Genomic DNA, 17,048 nt, shown 5'->3' with positions numbered 1-17,048 from the left:
AAATAGAAAAAGTGCGAAATGTTCATTGAACGTGAGAAATTTTAAAAATTGCAGAGTATCATAGCAAGTGTAACAAGCAGTTTTCTCGAAAACTTGTTAAAAATACATAGTATCAGAATTATTTCCCAACGTTTAATAGTTCTCTAGGGTTCTTCTCGGAATAAATGAGATAGATAGGGGAATAATTTTCTTAAGCTTTTCTCTACTCGAAATACCTCGTAAATTTTTATATTTCTTGATAATTCCGACGCTAAACGTAACTCATTCTAATCTTTAGTCCCTTTGTGAGACTCCACTTTCCTTGCACTTTTATTGTTTCAAAAAAAGTATTAAAAAAAAAATAATAATAAATGAATAAATAAAAAAAACAGTTGAAAATGAAATTTCAGATTTCAAAAATGATTTGTTCGTTCTATAAATAAATTTGTTACGAATTGATAAAATATACCAATTGAAAATGTTTCAGGTTTGTTTTTATTTTTTTTTTTAATTTTTTTACTACTTGTGGAAATTTATTAATATTTATAATAATAAACGATTATAGACACATATGTGTGTGCGAATAAAAAGGATGAAAGAAAGGGACGTGTAAGCTGGTATCGGAATAAACGATCAATAGCTCGAACACTTTTTATGGATATAAGCTGATTTCAAAAGCTACTTCTTTGTAGGAAAAATCTGTTTTACACAGCTTCATAATTTATTCCATTTTTCTTTTCTTTAAAAAAGAAAAAATCCTAATCAAATTTATATCAAACGTATAAATTAATTCTTTATTATTAATAAATTTTTCTAGCCATACAATAATTGTAAAATTGTATATTATTCGAAAATATAATATCAAATAACTCGAAACGATTTATTTCTTCTTTTGAATAATCGATCTTAATCATTTAACATTAATATTAATTTACTCGGTTAATATTTATTACCTCTTTTTTTTGTTCGTATCCAGAATTGATTATACTACAACTATATTAACAGTATCGATTCCATAAATGATATTTATATACCGTTTATTGCTCTTCCAACTTTAATAAAAAATTGTCGGTTTTCCACTTTTAAAACGCGAATTTTAAATAATAAAATGTAATTAGGAAGGCAACGTGCCGTGAAATGCCGTCAGAGTTGGTTATATATCTTGGTTATATCCTGATGTTTATTATTCCGATATCGATAGATTCCCATTTACACGAGAGTAAATTATTTTCGAATACGTTTAAATCTGCATAAATTTCCTGAGTGATGGTTAAAAAATAAATGCCAGCAGTTACACAAAATCGTTTTAATCGTTAATGAGAAAACACGTTCCGTGATACCAATTTCAACGAAACTTCGTCAATGCCTGATAACTGAGATATATTTGACTCGTGTCATTTGCATAAATCCTTTCAATAGTGGAAATACTTTATCACGGTGAATTGCTGATTTGTACGTGAAACGCGTTATTGGTTAGGTTTCTTCTTCTTTTTTTTTCAATATCCTAATGGAATAAAATTATACACATAATTATTTTAATTCGTATATTTATTCTCCTTTATTATAAATTTAAAATTGTATAATAAAATGTATAATTTTTTCTTTTTTTAATTCGAAGCAAATTTATATCATAAAGTTTCTTCGTGCATTTTTTTATCTCACACGCAAAAAAAAGTTAAACGATAATTAGGAGAACAATTTAAAAAATTTTACTTCTTTGTCACTCTTCTCTCTCTCTCTCTGCTCAAAAACGTACGTTGAAAGAACTTTAATTAACTTTTCGTAGACGTAACGTTTGTTAAATTTTAACAGATGTGATAAAAGGAGCAGGAGATATTCCTTATGTCATTACAAGAAATTTATGACAGGGAAATTTCCATATTATTATGCATATTTCACGAGTAGAGGAAATTTCAAAATTCTATTCATCTAATCTAATACATACAGAAGAAGAAGAAAGAAAAAGAAACCAATCTTCAATATTAAATTTTCCATCCATTATTATTTCTCAAATGATCCGAATCTCTTTTGATTCGAGGATTAATTGAACGTTATCCACTCGAGACAAGCCAAATCGTACAAGCCTCGATCCTACGTGTAAATACATCCTCTCTCTCTCTCTTTCTGGAGGACTCTTTTAAACTCATAAATTCGTCGTCGCTCGATTACTCCTTCTTACCCATCCCCCTCCCCTTAGAACGAACTACAGGACCCTCTCGAACATCTTGGTCGAAGTGTCGAACGCAGATCCCTTTTCCCTCCCCCGATCCCTGCCCAATTCAAGGGATGACTCGTACAATCGGATGAGCACCGACGTAGAATGCTCTTACATCCTCCCCTTTTCCCTCTCTCTTTCTCTCTCCTTTTCCTCTCTGCCCGTCGACCGAAGCGGAGAGCGCTTTATTGCGGTCGCGTTTGTAGAGTACATGGATGAAAAAGCATAACGTGAATAACCGCGAAAGGGAGAGAAATGGAGGACGCGGAGAGAGAGAAAGAGAGAGAGAAAGGACAGGAGCGACGCAGCATGCACCAGATACAAGGGAATGCAAGGGGGAGGAGAGTGCAGAGTGGAGAGACGATGGAGGAGGGCGAGTCGTAAAACGTCGGGTTTTGCTGCAAGAAGCGGCCTGGTGGCGGCAGTCGCGAGCGAGAGGGTGAGAATGGAGAAGGGAGCCGCCACAAAGTAGGCGCACCGCTTTATCGTCGACCAACGCTCTGAGAGACACTCTCCTCCACTCTCTTACCATGTTCTCTCTCGATTCTTTTTTTTTTTTTCATTCCTTCCTTCCTTCCTTCTTCCCGATTTATCTCCTCTTTGACCAGTCCTCTCTTTTCTCTCTTTCTCTTAATTCCTAGTCTTCCTTTGATCGAGGCTTTCTTCTCCTTTTCTTCTCGATTCTATATATAGAATATATTCAATTCTTGGCGTGCTTCTTTTTGTTTCTATTCCATCATTTCTTGTAATCCATTTTCCATCATCTCCTCACAATATCGCTGGACTTAGATTTATCTAGCAAGAAGATTTCTCCTTATAATATCATCATCTCATTCCCTCGACATTTGACTTCCCCCCTCTAAATTCTTCATTCTAATCTTCGAAAGAAAAATCTTATTTCCCTCGGTCAGGTCTCTCCTTCTCCATTATCCATCGTTCAACTTTAAATCCTAGAATCTCGCTCCTCGTTCCTCGCAATCGCTCTTCCTCATCCAAGCATCTTGTTTCCTCCTCCTCCTCGTACACACCTTTCTCCCCGAACACCGTCCTCCATCACGAGCACTCGTGCATCTCTATCCGACCATTCGAACCACCTTCAGTAACAAGTCCTTCCTTCCCATTCAGCCGCGTCGATACACCCACGCGCCTATATCTGGCTTATAAATCTGCGCGCGTGGGCGTGCAGCAGCCGTACGTAGGGAGAGAGGACGGCGTATACGGGCAAAATCCATTCATGGATCGCGATGATGAGCCATTTTATAACGCGGTAAAACCGATCCCCAGGTGAGAATCACGCCGTGAGATAGTGGGCGAAGATTCTCTCCTCCTCCTCCTCAAAATAGAGAGAGAGAGAGAGATCCCGTGTAATGCAATTTTTACGTCGAAAGGGTCTTACGATTTCGAAGGTGGAAAAGAAGCGTGAAATCTACGCTCGAGCGTAATCGCAGTCGCAGCTGCGTGATTTATCATAGGCTGATTTATCTGCAGGGAGGGCGAGGGTGGCGGTTTAGATTTTGAGCAAACTGTGCGCGAAATAGGCGTAATAGACAGGGTGTAACGGTTTCGCGGGCATTATAGATGCGTCGAATTATGGATTCGATGGCGTGTCACTGATCCCACGTTCTGTTTAGCTTCACGCTCTCTGATAATTCCCCCCTCTTCGAGTTATTCTATTAATTTCGAAAGGGTTTAATTGACAGAGAACGGAATTATACCCTGTTTTCGATCCATTTTACCCTTCTTCTCGAATAATCGATTAATTTTTCAACTGTATCTACGTGCAAGAGCAGTTTATATTGGAACAAGAATAATCTTGTAATATATAGACAGACTAATTTCCTCTCCTTCGATTATTATAAACAAACTTTATAATAATCGCGAAAGAGACTCGTTATCCATTGAGTCTCTTTCATTTACGCGATAAAGATAAGAATAATAGACAGTTTCTCGATGTATATCCTTGGTTCGATCTGTTCCAGGCGAGGTGATTGGCCAGCGGTTCCTGGGAAACGAGAGCCACGTGGAGCACTTCAAGCTCCTGGAGCGCGCGACCACTTCCATCCTGATTGGCGCCAGGTAATTGTTACGTGATTCGATTCTTTATCGTGTAAAGGACGGGGGAGGGGGAAAGGCCGGCAGATGGTCATCGGCCATGGTGGTGGATACACCCACCCAAGTTTCTCGAGTCACTCCCTCGATGACGAAGTCTCTCCTCCCTTTCTCTCCTTATGACGTGTCCTCTTTAATTTTACATGAGAGTATTTCCCTTCGATCGATCGCAGCGTCGACCATCGGTCTCTTCTTGATACGTGGAAATAAATTGCTTTCAATTAAAGAGGGAGAAAAAGAAAGATAAATTGTTGTCGAGATATAGCGAGATTTAACCGCGAGGTTGGTGGATTTATTCACGCCTCTTCGAGAAAGGTATTTCTCGTTCGATGATCGTGTTTAGTGTATAATATTCTGTTTTGAAATTTCGTAGATTTTTTTAATTGAATAATAAAAACTTTTTTTTTTGTAATTAATGAATAATAATTTATTGTGTATTTTTTAGATATAATGATTTTGTTGAAATTTTGTCGAAGTTGTAATGACAGGAATGGGGAAAATTTTCGCTCGATTTTATTGAAGTTTGCACAAGGGGGAGTTATTATCGATCACTGTGACTCATAGTTGCGTATCTATCATCTGTATTACTAACCGCTATCAATCAGTTTGGTTTATCTTTAAATTATCATTTTAACGACACGTAATTATTGAATTAATTGGAATTTAGATATAATTGGATATAAAAAGTTAACCAAATATTTCTATTTTTCTTTTCGTAATTAAGGAAACATTTTATTTTTAATTTGAAGAATTGTTTCAATCTTGTTACGATACATTTAAGAAGCAATCGTAGATCCCGCTTTGAATGCAGTATCCTTTCAGGATAATATTCAATTAACCATTGCAATGATCATTCCATCGCAGAGCATTGTTGTCTACCTTCAGGGTAGCTTAATTCAATTATATCTCAGACTATTAGTGGTAGCATTTATCAGAATGTAATTGCGTCATAGTTGTGCCAGCATAAGCATACTGTCGATAATATTTTAAAATTGAAATTAATCGATTAAATTTATTTATTTATTAATTTGATAAAGAATGAATTAAATTTACAAGAAAATTTCAAATTTATATCCCGATATTACACGTATTATATTTTTCTTTGTCAAATTGATCATAGAAAAATAAAAGTAAAATTCGTTTTCTAATTTATCAGATTTTCAGAGAGAGACTAGAAAGCAAAACAAAATACTAATCGTCAATTTTATTTTCTCCTGTATAAATGTAATTTTATAATTAACAAAAGCTAGTTTTCAAAATTATTGATGTACACTCGTGATACATCTTTCGAAAAGTCGAAATTTCGAGCAACAAACATAAAAGTTGAAAAGGTAAATTATATCTCACGAATACAGTAACACTTGTTATATACCTTAAAAAGTTATGAACCCTGTTTTTTTTTTTTACCATCCTCTATATATGCATATAAGCGTTTACATTAAAGGCAATAAAAGTGGGCCACTGGAACGATATTACCTCGACTCGGGGAAAAGTCAGAAGTAGCTGTGGTAAAAGGAATGTAAATTTTCTCGGTGAGGAAAGAGGAAGGAAAGAAAAGAAAAGAAAAGAAAAAAAAATCGTAAATTTCAAATAGCTCGAACGGGAAAAAAAAAACACACGGAATTCCAGTCAACTATAGTTTACATTTTCGAGTTTCAACGAGATAACGTATTTCCTTCTAGATAGAGGCTCGTATTTCCCTCCTTTTAACACGTTCCTCACACTTTTCCTAGGAATATGTTTCACTTTAAAGGCGAAGGTCTATCGAACGAGTGCGCCGTGAAGCACGAAATAGAATAAAGATCAATTTTTCCTAAGGAAAATATGATATTTTCGTATTCCTCCGGATATCTTCTTGAGAGATATCGCTCGATCTATATTCAATCTTATTAAAATTTTCATTATTACATCGATCGTTCTATATTTTTAATCTCCCGTTTTTAGAAATTCGTAGAACGAAATTCATTTTTCTCTCTCGAAATATGTTTTTTTTTTTAATTCTTAAAGAAATTAAATTAAACTTTTTCTTCTTCTATTCTTCTTTCCGGAACGAAGAAGAAATCCCTTTGTGTGTGACCAAAGTAAAAGTACTTACGTTAGCGTTCAACTTTCCAACTTTTCTTTTCTATTTCAAGTATTCTTTCTTCTGTTCTATTTCAAGAACAAGGCTCGTAATTTCGAGCATGGTTTTTAATGAATATTTCTATAATTGGATATATTTAATAATTGTTTCATTTATTTCGTTTCTACGTAAACTTAACATTCCTGAAATTATTCTACATTCTGTGACACGTTCTCTTTCTAGTTTATTTTTAGTTAAACCAATATCTTCGATTATCTGTATTTATAAAATATTCGAATTTACATTCCTCTCTTCTACTCAAATCTTGAACACTCGAAATCTTCCATTCCATTTTATCTCTCATAATAATAAACAATCTCACCAAAATTCCTTCTTCGTAACATTCTATAGTTTCTCTCTTTTAGAATAATATTCTCTTTCGAAGGTAAACATGATATCTCAATATCCTACGTAGAATATACTCTTTAACACAATTAGAATCATCAAAATCGAATTGAAAACCGATTTTCCTTTCGATTAATGTAAGAAAGATACTCTTTCTATTCTCGAAATTATTCCAACAAAAATATAATTACATGTAGCATCTAATTATCTTAATATCTGATATCTGATATCAAGAAATCCTAAAATCCTTACGTTATATCTTTACGTTCGCGTTAAATCCAAGCTCCCATTGCATAATTTTCAATCCTTTCCATCACCGCACGATAACACGCGTTTCCACGATGCGTGATACCATCGTGCGTTACAGATACAATAATGATTCGATATTACCTTTGCGTAATACACGATTCAAGGATCGTAATTTACAACCGCGAAGGATGTGAAGGGAGGAGGATGGCGGGTCGAGTGAGTAAACCATGGCTCGGTTGTTACCAGTTATTACAACGTGGTGGTTATTAGCACGGCATACTTCGTATAATTGGCCGGGTAACCGATGTAACAATAATAACAAGCTCGACGCTTTGCTCTGTTAATTATCGTGAAGGGCCCATCGTGAGGGGAAGGGATATACTGATTTTGCAACGAGCGAGGCTTTGATTCGAAGGAGATCACCTTCGAATTTATCGTAGATTTGGTAGATTCGATCCTAGAAATCGAAACGTTTGAATATGTAAATATAAATAAAGAATACGATGAATTATTAGACGAGAAAGCTTCCTTCGAAAGCTCTAATATTATTTTCTGCATAATTGTATGAATGAAGAAAGAATTTCGAGAAGAGATTGTTAATATTTCTGAATTGTAAGTAATAATAATGTAATTAATAAATTAGAAAGGAAAGCAAATGTTACAGTTTCATCATCATTTCAAAGTTCAAAGAATTTTGAATGGAAATTATTTCAATCTCTTATGATTGAATAAATAAGACTCGAGCGACATTTTTGTATTTGTTTCGATCTTTAGAAAATGTTCCACGCGTATGTTAATTACTTGTAATAAATAAGATTCTGTTTCACTTGTGTCTAACAGATTTCATACGATGGAAAGTTGGAATTTCTCAATGGGACACAGTTGATAATGCTCATTATATTTTAATGTATCGTATGTTCCATGAGAAAACGAGATTACGATGTTCGTGGCTACGGGAGGAGATTGTATTCAAAAGGATTTCCTTTCTCATGGAAATTTGTATTAACTTCGTGTCGTGTCGTTTCAAACGTTAAAAAGTGATCCTATCAACGTGGCAAAGAGGGTTTTCACAGGAGCGCGTTTTCTTTCATGACCAGACCTTCTTAATAATGTGCTAATTTTTACTTTTTCTTTTTTCCCCCTCTGTAGAGGATTCTGCAAGGATGATCGTGCATTCATTTTGATCACAAAACGTATTGTCTTTAAAAATATTTCCAAACAACGTTCCAATTAATTAAGTAAGAATTTAATTTTAATTTTTATTTTTAATTTGATTATAACTCCATGTTTTAATATAGGAAAATAATTTAAAATATCTTATAATAAATGATATTGAAATATTATTTCAGAATTAAATTTATATATAGTTTAATAATTTTAAATAATCACTATTGCGATTAAATATGATTACAATTTTTCCAACAATTTCAAACATTTGATTTTTTAAAAATCTAATATATTAAGCGTGTATTATTATGAATCAGTCATCGACAGCTAGGTAATGAACTCATCGATCATTAATATCTATGGGAAATTGGTTTTCTGGGGGGGAAAAATGCACGAAACACCGATAATCCAGTACCCCAGTAAATCAATCCCGTTTGATCACATCACAAACTTGCATACATGTTCTTACGAAGATTTAAACTCATTATAAGCTGTGTTGGACGTAACTGCAAGTTAGCAGAAAATTAACTGAGGCAGACAAACTTGCAACAGTTAATTGAACGTTAAGTAACCTGTTATTTTAATACGAAAGTGTTAAAATGATAAACAATGTTATATAAAATATTGAGAATCGTTGCTGTTTTTAAAATCTTAATTACAATTCCATCATTTATATCACAAATAAAATATACATTTTTTTATCTGCTAATATTTACACAATCCTTTCTTTTCACTTATAAAAGAACTCGTAAAAGAAAGAGTATATAAGAATCTATAAATTAAATATTATTTAATAATCTACTGTTCCATGTAAATTCGTATCTAGAAAGAATAAAAACACATTTCTTATTAATTATCAGAAAAAAATGACAAGATATAATTAAAGGAATATATATCTTTTAATTTTGCAATTTTGAAAATACCAAAAATATAATATTTCCTCTCTTTTGACAATAATATTGTTAACCAAAAAACAGTTCAAGGAAAGAAAAATTGTTCTATCGCAGATAATTTGATCAAACTCATAATTGCTCCATAAATAGATTCCAGACGAATCTATTTCATGTGTATATAATTGTATCGGTGCAACAATAACTGTCGGTATTCATTGGCCGATGCGCATTGTTCAGGTAGCATAAATTTTTGCAACCCTGTTATTTTAATTCGGATTGAACGACTTTATTTTTCCGCCGCGGCGTTTCAACCGTCGTGCACCGTTTTTAGATAAAGTGGTACCTTTTGTTCCGTTGATATACAGCTCGAAATTGCGCCGGTGTTAAATTCAAAAAAAAAAAAAAAATAACTTTTATTCTTCTCCTACCGACACGTATTATTTTCCTTTTTTTTTTTTTGACGTGTGCGAACATCTTCCAACCTGGCAGCAATTAACGATGGAAACAAATACATGACGCGCGATGTGCGGGTAAAGTGTGATTCAATCGGATGAATGGTACACGAATTTCTCCATGTTTCTACAATTTAATATCATACGAGATAATTGTGATGATAATTTTTCACAAGCAGAGTTGTATGTAAAAATATTAAATAATATTATGATGGTTGATGTATGAATAAGTTAAATGCATTATTAAATATTGTCTTTTTCATTGTCTTCTGGAATTTTGCGATTTCTCGTATCTACATTGTGTTATATCTATAATGGGATTAAATTTCACGAATCTCAAAGATTGTAAGCGATTGATTGGATCATTAAGGATAAGTGGCGACGGCTTTGTCGCGATTAAATAAACTAATTACAATGGAACAGGGGCGAGCAAAGTTTCCGTGTTGTGCTACGTGTGACGCATTAAAGGCGATACATCAGGGACAGCTTAATACTTGGATACAACTTTGTATGCAGTTTAATCAATCTAGTAGGAGGACTTATTAACATATGTGTGTGACGATGATAAAAAAAAAAACAGGGTTGAATCAATGTATTAAAAGTGAAAATTGTGAATATTGAAATATAAGATATTTTATTCGAAGAATTCTTCCAGATGTATAATCTCTAATGTTTAATTTTTTGATTGGCATACTTACAAAGCTGTCAAAATCACGTATACTAAAAAGTTTAAGATTGAATTATAAATGATTATTAAATAATAATTTATATTATTAAAATTGGAAACAAATCGAAAATTTATTTCAAGAATTTGTCTACGTGAAAACATATGTATCTTACTTTCTCAATTTTCAAAGCCTATGATTAATCCTTTTGCTATAATGAAATCGATCCTCCTGGTATTCCATCACGGAATGGAATGTCATAACTCGCTATATTTGATAAACAGAAATCATAATTATATACTTAACTACGATACAATGTTATTCTGTTCCACTCTGATTTATTTATGTTATTAATTATCATAGTTTGATTGATTTATCTCGCAATAATATTATCGTTATAGTTTTATTTAATAGAGAAGCTTTATTTATAAAGAAACAATATCAACACAATGTTCATAGAAATTTTTCTTAATGAAATTTATCCGTACAAAAATTTGTATAAAAAAAAATCACAATTTAAATAAATTCAGAATCAATATTTGTAAAGTAAACAATTATAAATAAACAGATCGCACGAAACACTTAATTAATGTTATTATATTCATAAACAGAGATATAACAATCCACATTTATTTCGAGAAAGAAAAATAACTTTTAAATCATGAATCGTTTAAAAATAAACCGTTCCTGTATTTTTTACCTTAAAACTCGATTGAACCGATTAAAATTAAGAAAACTTTGAACCGCTATAACTCCGAAGATAATGACTTCCGGTCAACGAATGAGCGATCGTTGGAAGCGCGGAACCTTGCCCTTTAAAACGCTTTTTCATTTATCCCGATACGACTTCCGGTTGCCGAGATATCGTCGTGTAAAGAAAAGAATATTCTCCAATCATTTACCTTAAAACCGATTAAAATCTTATTAAAATTGACAAAATTTTAAACCGCTATAACTCCGAAGATAATGACTTCCGGTCAACGAATGAGCGATCGTTGGAAGCGCGGAACCTTGCCCTTTAAAACGCTTTTTCATTTATCCCGATACGACTTCCGGTTGCCGAGATATCGTCGTGTAAAGCAAAAGGTAATTTTTAATCGTTTATTATCCCCGTCCTTGTCGCTTACTCGGACCTCTCGCTCCCACCTCCGCTCGCTGACCTATCCCAAACTGCAGACAAGCGACAGACGCGATTCCTAGAAAAGCGTAGTACGCATTTCCAGGAAAAATAAGTAGGTCAGTGGGTCGCGGGCCCATTCATAATTTTTGCACCGTCTTGAGCGTTATGAACACTTTGAATCGCTATATCTCGGCAACCGATTGAGATATCGGGATAATTCAAAAAGGGACTTCAATGGCACGGCTCCCTCTATTTTCTAAGCGGATTTTGAGGACAAAAATTTTAATTTATTCTCGCGATTTTTACGCGAAAAATTCGAATTTCATTTATGAATAACACATTTTGCGATTGTAATGATCTGTTCCCGTGATACATTATATGTACAGTATACATTTTTAATTTAAATTTTCTTTCTTTTATTCCAAACGATAAACGTAAAATTTTTGCCCAAACGCAGGAAGATGTCGAAAAGCATGGGATGAAAGATATCAAACAAATGGAAATTTAATCAGAACCGGACGACGTCCAAACATTCAGCTTGCAAAGAAAGAGGCAAATCAAGAGATTAAACTTGGGCCGAATGTTTATTCGTCTCGCGAGAAGCATTCGAGCACTTCCCCTTCCCCTCCATTCTCCGTTCTTCCATCAAGCTTGTCGTAATTACTAATGCTTATCCCCACTCGAAATCGTGCGAACAGGCGAAAGAATGCGCGGAAAGATTAGGCGAAGGATTTACGAGACGAGGACTTAACGTTTCTTTTTCCCTTTGTTCCAGGAACGCCATTTACAACATAAGTTTGCACGACCTGACGGAGATCGTCGACCAGGTGAGTGGGATCACTTTCTTTTTTTTTTTTTTTGAAAACTCGAACAAAGAACGATCGATCTCGATTAATAAATCTATCGTCGGATTCATTTTTCCGTTGGATGAGAAGGGATATTTTTTTTTTTTAAAAATTGGCGTGTTTTATATGAAACACGAAAAGAAACGATTAATATCGACTCGCTCGATTCGCAGAAATCAGACTTTCTTTCTAGATATCTTGTTCATCTCTCGAGAATTGTATCCATCGTAATAAGAAAGAGAAGAAAAAGGTTCCTCCGTTCTATTTTCTTCTTCTTCTTTTTCAATCACAAACGATACACGTTATCCTTGTCGAGTTAATTTCAATTCTCCTCGTTGGATTCTCGCCAAAATATTTTCCATAACAAACTATATAAGCCAATAATAAATATATATATGCTCTTTATAAATACAATCTCTAAAGATTCAATCCTATCAATACCTTTTTCTCTTCTCTTAAACTCGGTCAATCCATTCATCTCTTTACTATACATTTTTTATACAAATTCCGCTTACCAGCCGGTATAATTCCGCTTCAACGAAGAAAAACTGAACGATATAAGATATAAAAAAGTAGGAGGAGGAAGGAGAAAAGAGGAGAGGAGGATCTGTGACAAGTTTAAAATCAGGCGAGCGGAGGCAAGAATAGATTTGCATGGTAATAAGTGTTTTTCGCGTGTAATCCGCGAGGATCCCTGTGCAAACAGCGCAGAGAATCGGCCGATCGACTTTCTCGAAGCAAGCTGACACGGAAACCGTGCCGATTATTCCACGCCAAAAAAAAGAAAGAAAGAACCTCCTCGTCCCTTCCTATCCCACCCCCTGTTTCACGCGTCCCATCAATCAAACTGGATAGATCTGGATCTCTCCCACGAGAGGCGAACTCGATCCGTGTCTCCTGTGACCGCGGAGATGCGAAACTGCGAGATTGAAGCTGGATTATCGATTCGGTCGCGTGTATCGTTAAGGGAATCGAAGAACGATTCGAGATTTTCCAGCAATTCTTTTTTTTCATCGAATCGATCGATTGCACCTCTGATCTTGAGGACATGCCAATTTCTCATATCCTTACGTCGAATAACTCTCGTAGTTTCAATTCTCTCGAGTATATAGTCACATCTCTTTTCGATGAACTTTATTTTCGAAACGATCGAACAAGTATCGTTCAATTCTCTTTTAATAGCAAGAGGATACCACGATTCTTTTTAGTCGGAATTGGAAGTTCGAGGGAGAAAGAGATGTGTATATGTGTGTATATATATAGTTAAGAGGAAGAGTAACGCGATAAAGAGAGATGGATGGAGAGAGACGCGTTCCTTGGCCATAACGGTAAGTCGTTCGTAAGGATGGAGCTAGTAAAAGTCAGCGGATTCTCTCGGCTGCACAATTCCTTTGTTTTTATCGCCCGGTTTTATGTATACCGTGGACTCGGAAACGGTGCCACGATCGATTGTTTCTGATCCAGCAGATTTAACCCCTCCCCCACCTTTAGATATCGCCGCAATAAAATTTCACCTCCTCCTGTTTGCGATTTAACGAGGAAAATTTATTCGTTCGATTAATAGAAATTGTGTCTTATATATTCTTCCTCCAAGCGAGGAAATATTAATAATAAAATCGTAGAAATTTTAATTATATTTTCCGGAAAATTAATACCGATTTTATCACATTGTGATACGTATATTTTAATTACTAATTACTCGTTATTATCACGTCAATGTTGTTGATGATTCGGTGTGAAATTGAACGAGGATGTATATATTTATTCTCCTCCGTTTTATATTAATAAACGGGATATGAATAGTCCGTCTTTGTCGTCGGATGATCGATTCGATACATTTGGCTTCCGGTTACGATCGCGCACGTCATCGTGCCGCTCGGTTGATAGAACGGTGACACGTATTAATCGACGTTTCTATCTGCGGACCTCCAAGTCCTCCATGGACGATGTAATAAATTGGAAGCAATTACTCTTACGGTACCGATACCACTGCCACGAGATACGTTTGTCGTAAGCGTTGCACAATCTAGCAAATAGGATTTCTTCCGGCTGCGTGAATGATAAAAGCGATTGAAAAAGTTGTAAAAAAATGGGGCGGTCCGCGTCAATCGTGGATTTTATCGTTTACGAATTTAGACTCGTCATACTTTCGATTATAATTGTAAAATGGTTTCATTTTACAATTCGATCTTTTTTTTTGTTTTTATGAGTGATTTACTTGGAAAATGATCATCGAATTCCAATCTTCTTCGAAGAAAATTCATCATTGAACGTTACAAGTTTGGAATAATAAATTTAAGTAACGAAAGGAAATGAGTAATGGGCTTATAGATTTAAAAAGATTAATAATTGCGCTTCGATTTGTAAGTCAATAGTCCTTTTGTGCGATTATTACACGGAGAAAGGAATATTTGAAAGAAACAAATGACTCGTCATGAATCACGTCTGAGATACAAAAGTCTTTCTTTTTTTTTTTTCTTAATAATGTTCGATATTTCAATGAAAAATTTTTGTTATTTCATTTAACATCTTTACTTTGCAGTTACGAAAAGAATGGTGTAAATATAATTATACTCGCAATATTAAAAAATCGCAATTAGAATTTCCTCCTCCATCCAATACCAAATTATGCAAATTATTAATCGATAATTTAAACTTATTAAAAATAGAGCAATTGTTATCGTAGCTTCACTCTTAAAAATTAAAATTACAGACTAATTCTTTTCTTTTTCCTCTCCCCTCTTTCACCAAGGGAACTGGAGCGCGACAAAAATGTAATATTACCTATTTATTACACCCTTTCCATAAAAATTCATCGCGTTCCACGCAACTGACAATCCCGATATTAAAAATTATATTTGTATCGATCCCTTCTCCTCTTCCCAATCGTACGTAAAAAACTGCCGCCATATTGAATTATACCAGGAAGCGCTAATTAATATCTGAAACCGTAGTAGGCGCCACCATAACCACTTCATTTCCGCTACGATGAGGAGAGAATTGTACTTCGATTATACATCCACCCCCTTTCCACAACCGCTTTCGTGGCGCGGTGGATTTCGCGGTTACGGTATTTACAGAAACAACTTTGTCTTCCAGAAGTGGATTTCCGGATAAATTGGATTATTAACAGTTCACACCGTTCGAAATATCGATGCACTTCCCCTATCCAATTATTCCGTCCGATTATTTATTCCCATTTTCGAAATTACACTTTTCGCTCTCTGTAATTATTTTTCTCGAAACGAGAATTCAATTCAAAATTCGATTCTATTCGTTTTTTTTTTTTTTCATTTGTCCCGATTATCGAGAATCGAGAAGATTCGAATTTATTATCGAAGCGCTTTCGACGATAATATAATATTGGCTTTTTGTTTTCGAAGATCGTTCGCAATGGTCAACGATTTACTTTTTGAAGAAAGAAGTTTTTGATCGAATTTCGTAGATTTCTTTTTTTATCTATCGTCAATGGGATTATGTCAAATTCATTTTTGCAAGTGCTTTTAGCGAGATTAATCGTAAAATAATTATAATCGTAGATGAAATATATATATACATATCAATTTTACAAAATTCAATTGAAGTTAAAACATCTTTTGATCGATGTTATTATTAGCATGTGTCCCAACTGGTCGACGATAATGCACAATAATTAACACTTCTGTTAATTATTCTATTCAATTATGATTATCTCTGTCGTCGTATCAACTGATCAATCGAATCATTTATGTTTCAGCCACCGTGTCAAATCGATGACTCGTTTCCTTCTCTGTATTAACCAATGTTGTACCAATTTCGTATCGTAACCATATTACAATCGAACAACAATGAAATATCCAATCGATTTTTAACACCCAAAAATTGGATTGAATTTGAGAATCAAATTCTCTCAAGTAACCATTATGAGAATATTATTAATCGAAGTGAAATTGTCGATTGAAATGTTTAATCGATCTTGACAATTTTTTTGGTTTATCTTTCACCAATGCAACGACAGGTTATTTCACAAATTTTTCCCTCATCTCTTCGATATAAAATTTTGTACATGCGAACGATGTTACTTGATCATTCAGAATAAGAAAGTGATAATAATCCATCTACCTTTGTTCGAAGGAAATTTTATTCCTCTTTCCTTTCCGTAATGGATGAAAGATTTAATCAAATAATTGCGCAAAACATTGCCTGCACGTGGATCGTTTGTTAAAATGATCTTGGTTTAACGATCTGTAATACGACCAACGTCGTCATGAACAGCGCAAGGTGAAAGTCTTTCGATCATTTCACTGTCAAGCTCTTCCTGCTTTCCCATGTCTGCATGAACAATCAATTACAGGCAATCCCTACAGCAAGTTTCTCCACCATTGCAACGAGGACACGCAATGTTTCATGTTTTCGCCGAAAAAAGAATCTTCGTTCCAAAAAATCAGAACGTTTACGATCGAAAAAAGTGAGGAAATTGATAAAGAAAATTCAAGAACAATTTATATCTCTATTAAAAATTAACGATGTCGTGCATCGTACGTTGATATCGAAAGAGTATCGATTTTTCTATGGGTAAAAATAGTTTCAGATATATTTTCAATAAATAAATTAAATAAATTACTTGCTATTCCTCGAATTATGATAAAAATTAAAAATGTTTAAAAATCGTTGGAATCTGCTTATTCGAAATATTATTATTTCGTACGAAAATATTACATACATATTTGAAATATTATTTCAAAAGAAAACTTTATTCACAAAATCCTCGTATCACTCGAAGAAATAAAAATATTCGTCTCCGTTTATTTATTTTAAAAATCTATTTTCTCTTAATCTTTTCAATATTCAAGCTCCACTTTACTCTCACGATATATTAATCAACGCAATTTCCTCAATTTCTGACCA

The 17,048-nt window shown here is 34.1% G+C and overlaps 1 protein-coding gene across 4 annotated transcripts in view; it reads left to right on the top strand.

Annotated features, from left to right (window-relative positions):
- Positions 1 to 17,048, top strand: part of LOC724736 (semaphorin-1A) — a 404,583-nt gene that overhangs the window by 129,311 nt on the left and 258,224 nt on the right. For all 4 annotated transcript variants that reach the window (XM_026439024.1, XM_016910718.2, XM_006559124.3 and 1 more), the window contains 2 exons: positions 4,174 to 4,270; positions 12,092 to 12,143. In XM_026439024.1, the coding sequence (XP_026294809.1) occupies positions 4,174 to 4,270; positions 12,092 to 12,143 (149 nt within the window). The remainder of the gene's footprint in view (positions 1 to 4,173; positions 4,271 to 12,091; positions 12,144 to 17,048) is intronic.

Source organism: Apis mellifera, linkage group LG2, assembly GCF_003254395.2.
Source record: "Apis mellifera strain DH4 linkage group LG2, Amel_HAv3.1, whole genome shotgun sequence".
NCBI lineage: Eukaryota > Metazoa > Arthropoda > Insecta > Hymenoptera > Apidae > Apis > Apis mellifera.
Note: the sequence above shows the minus strand (reverse complement) of the source record. Positions and strands in the feature narration are given on the sequence as shown.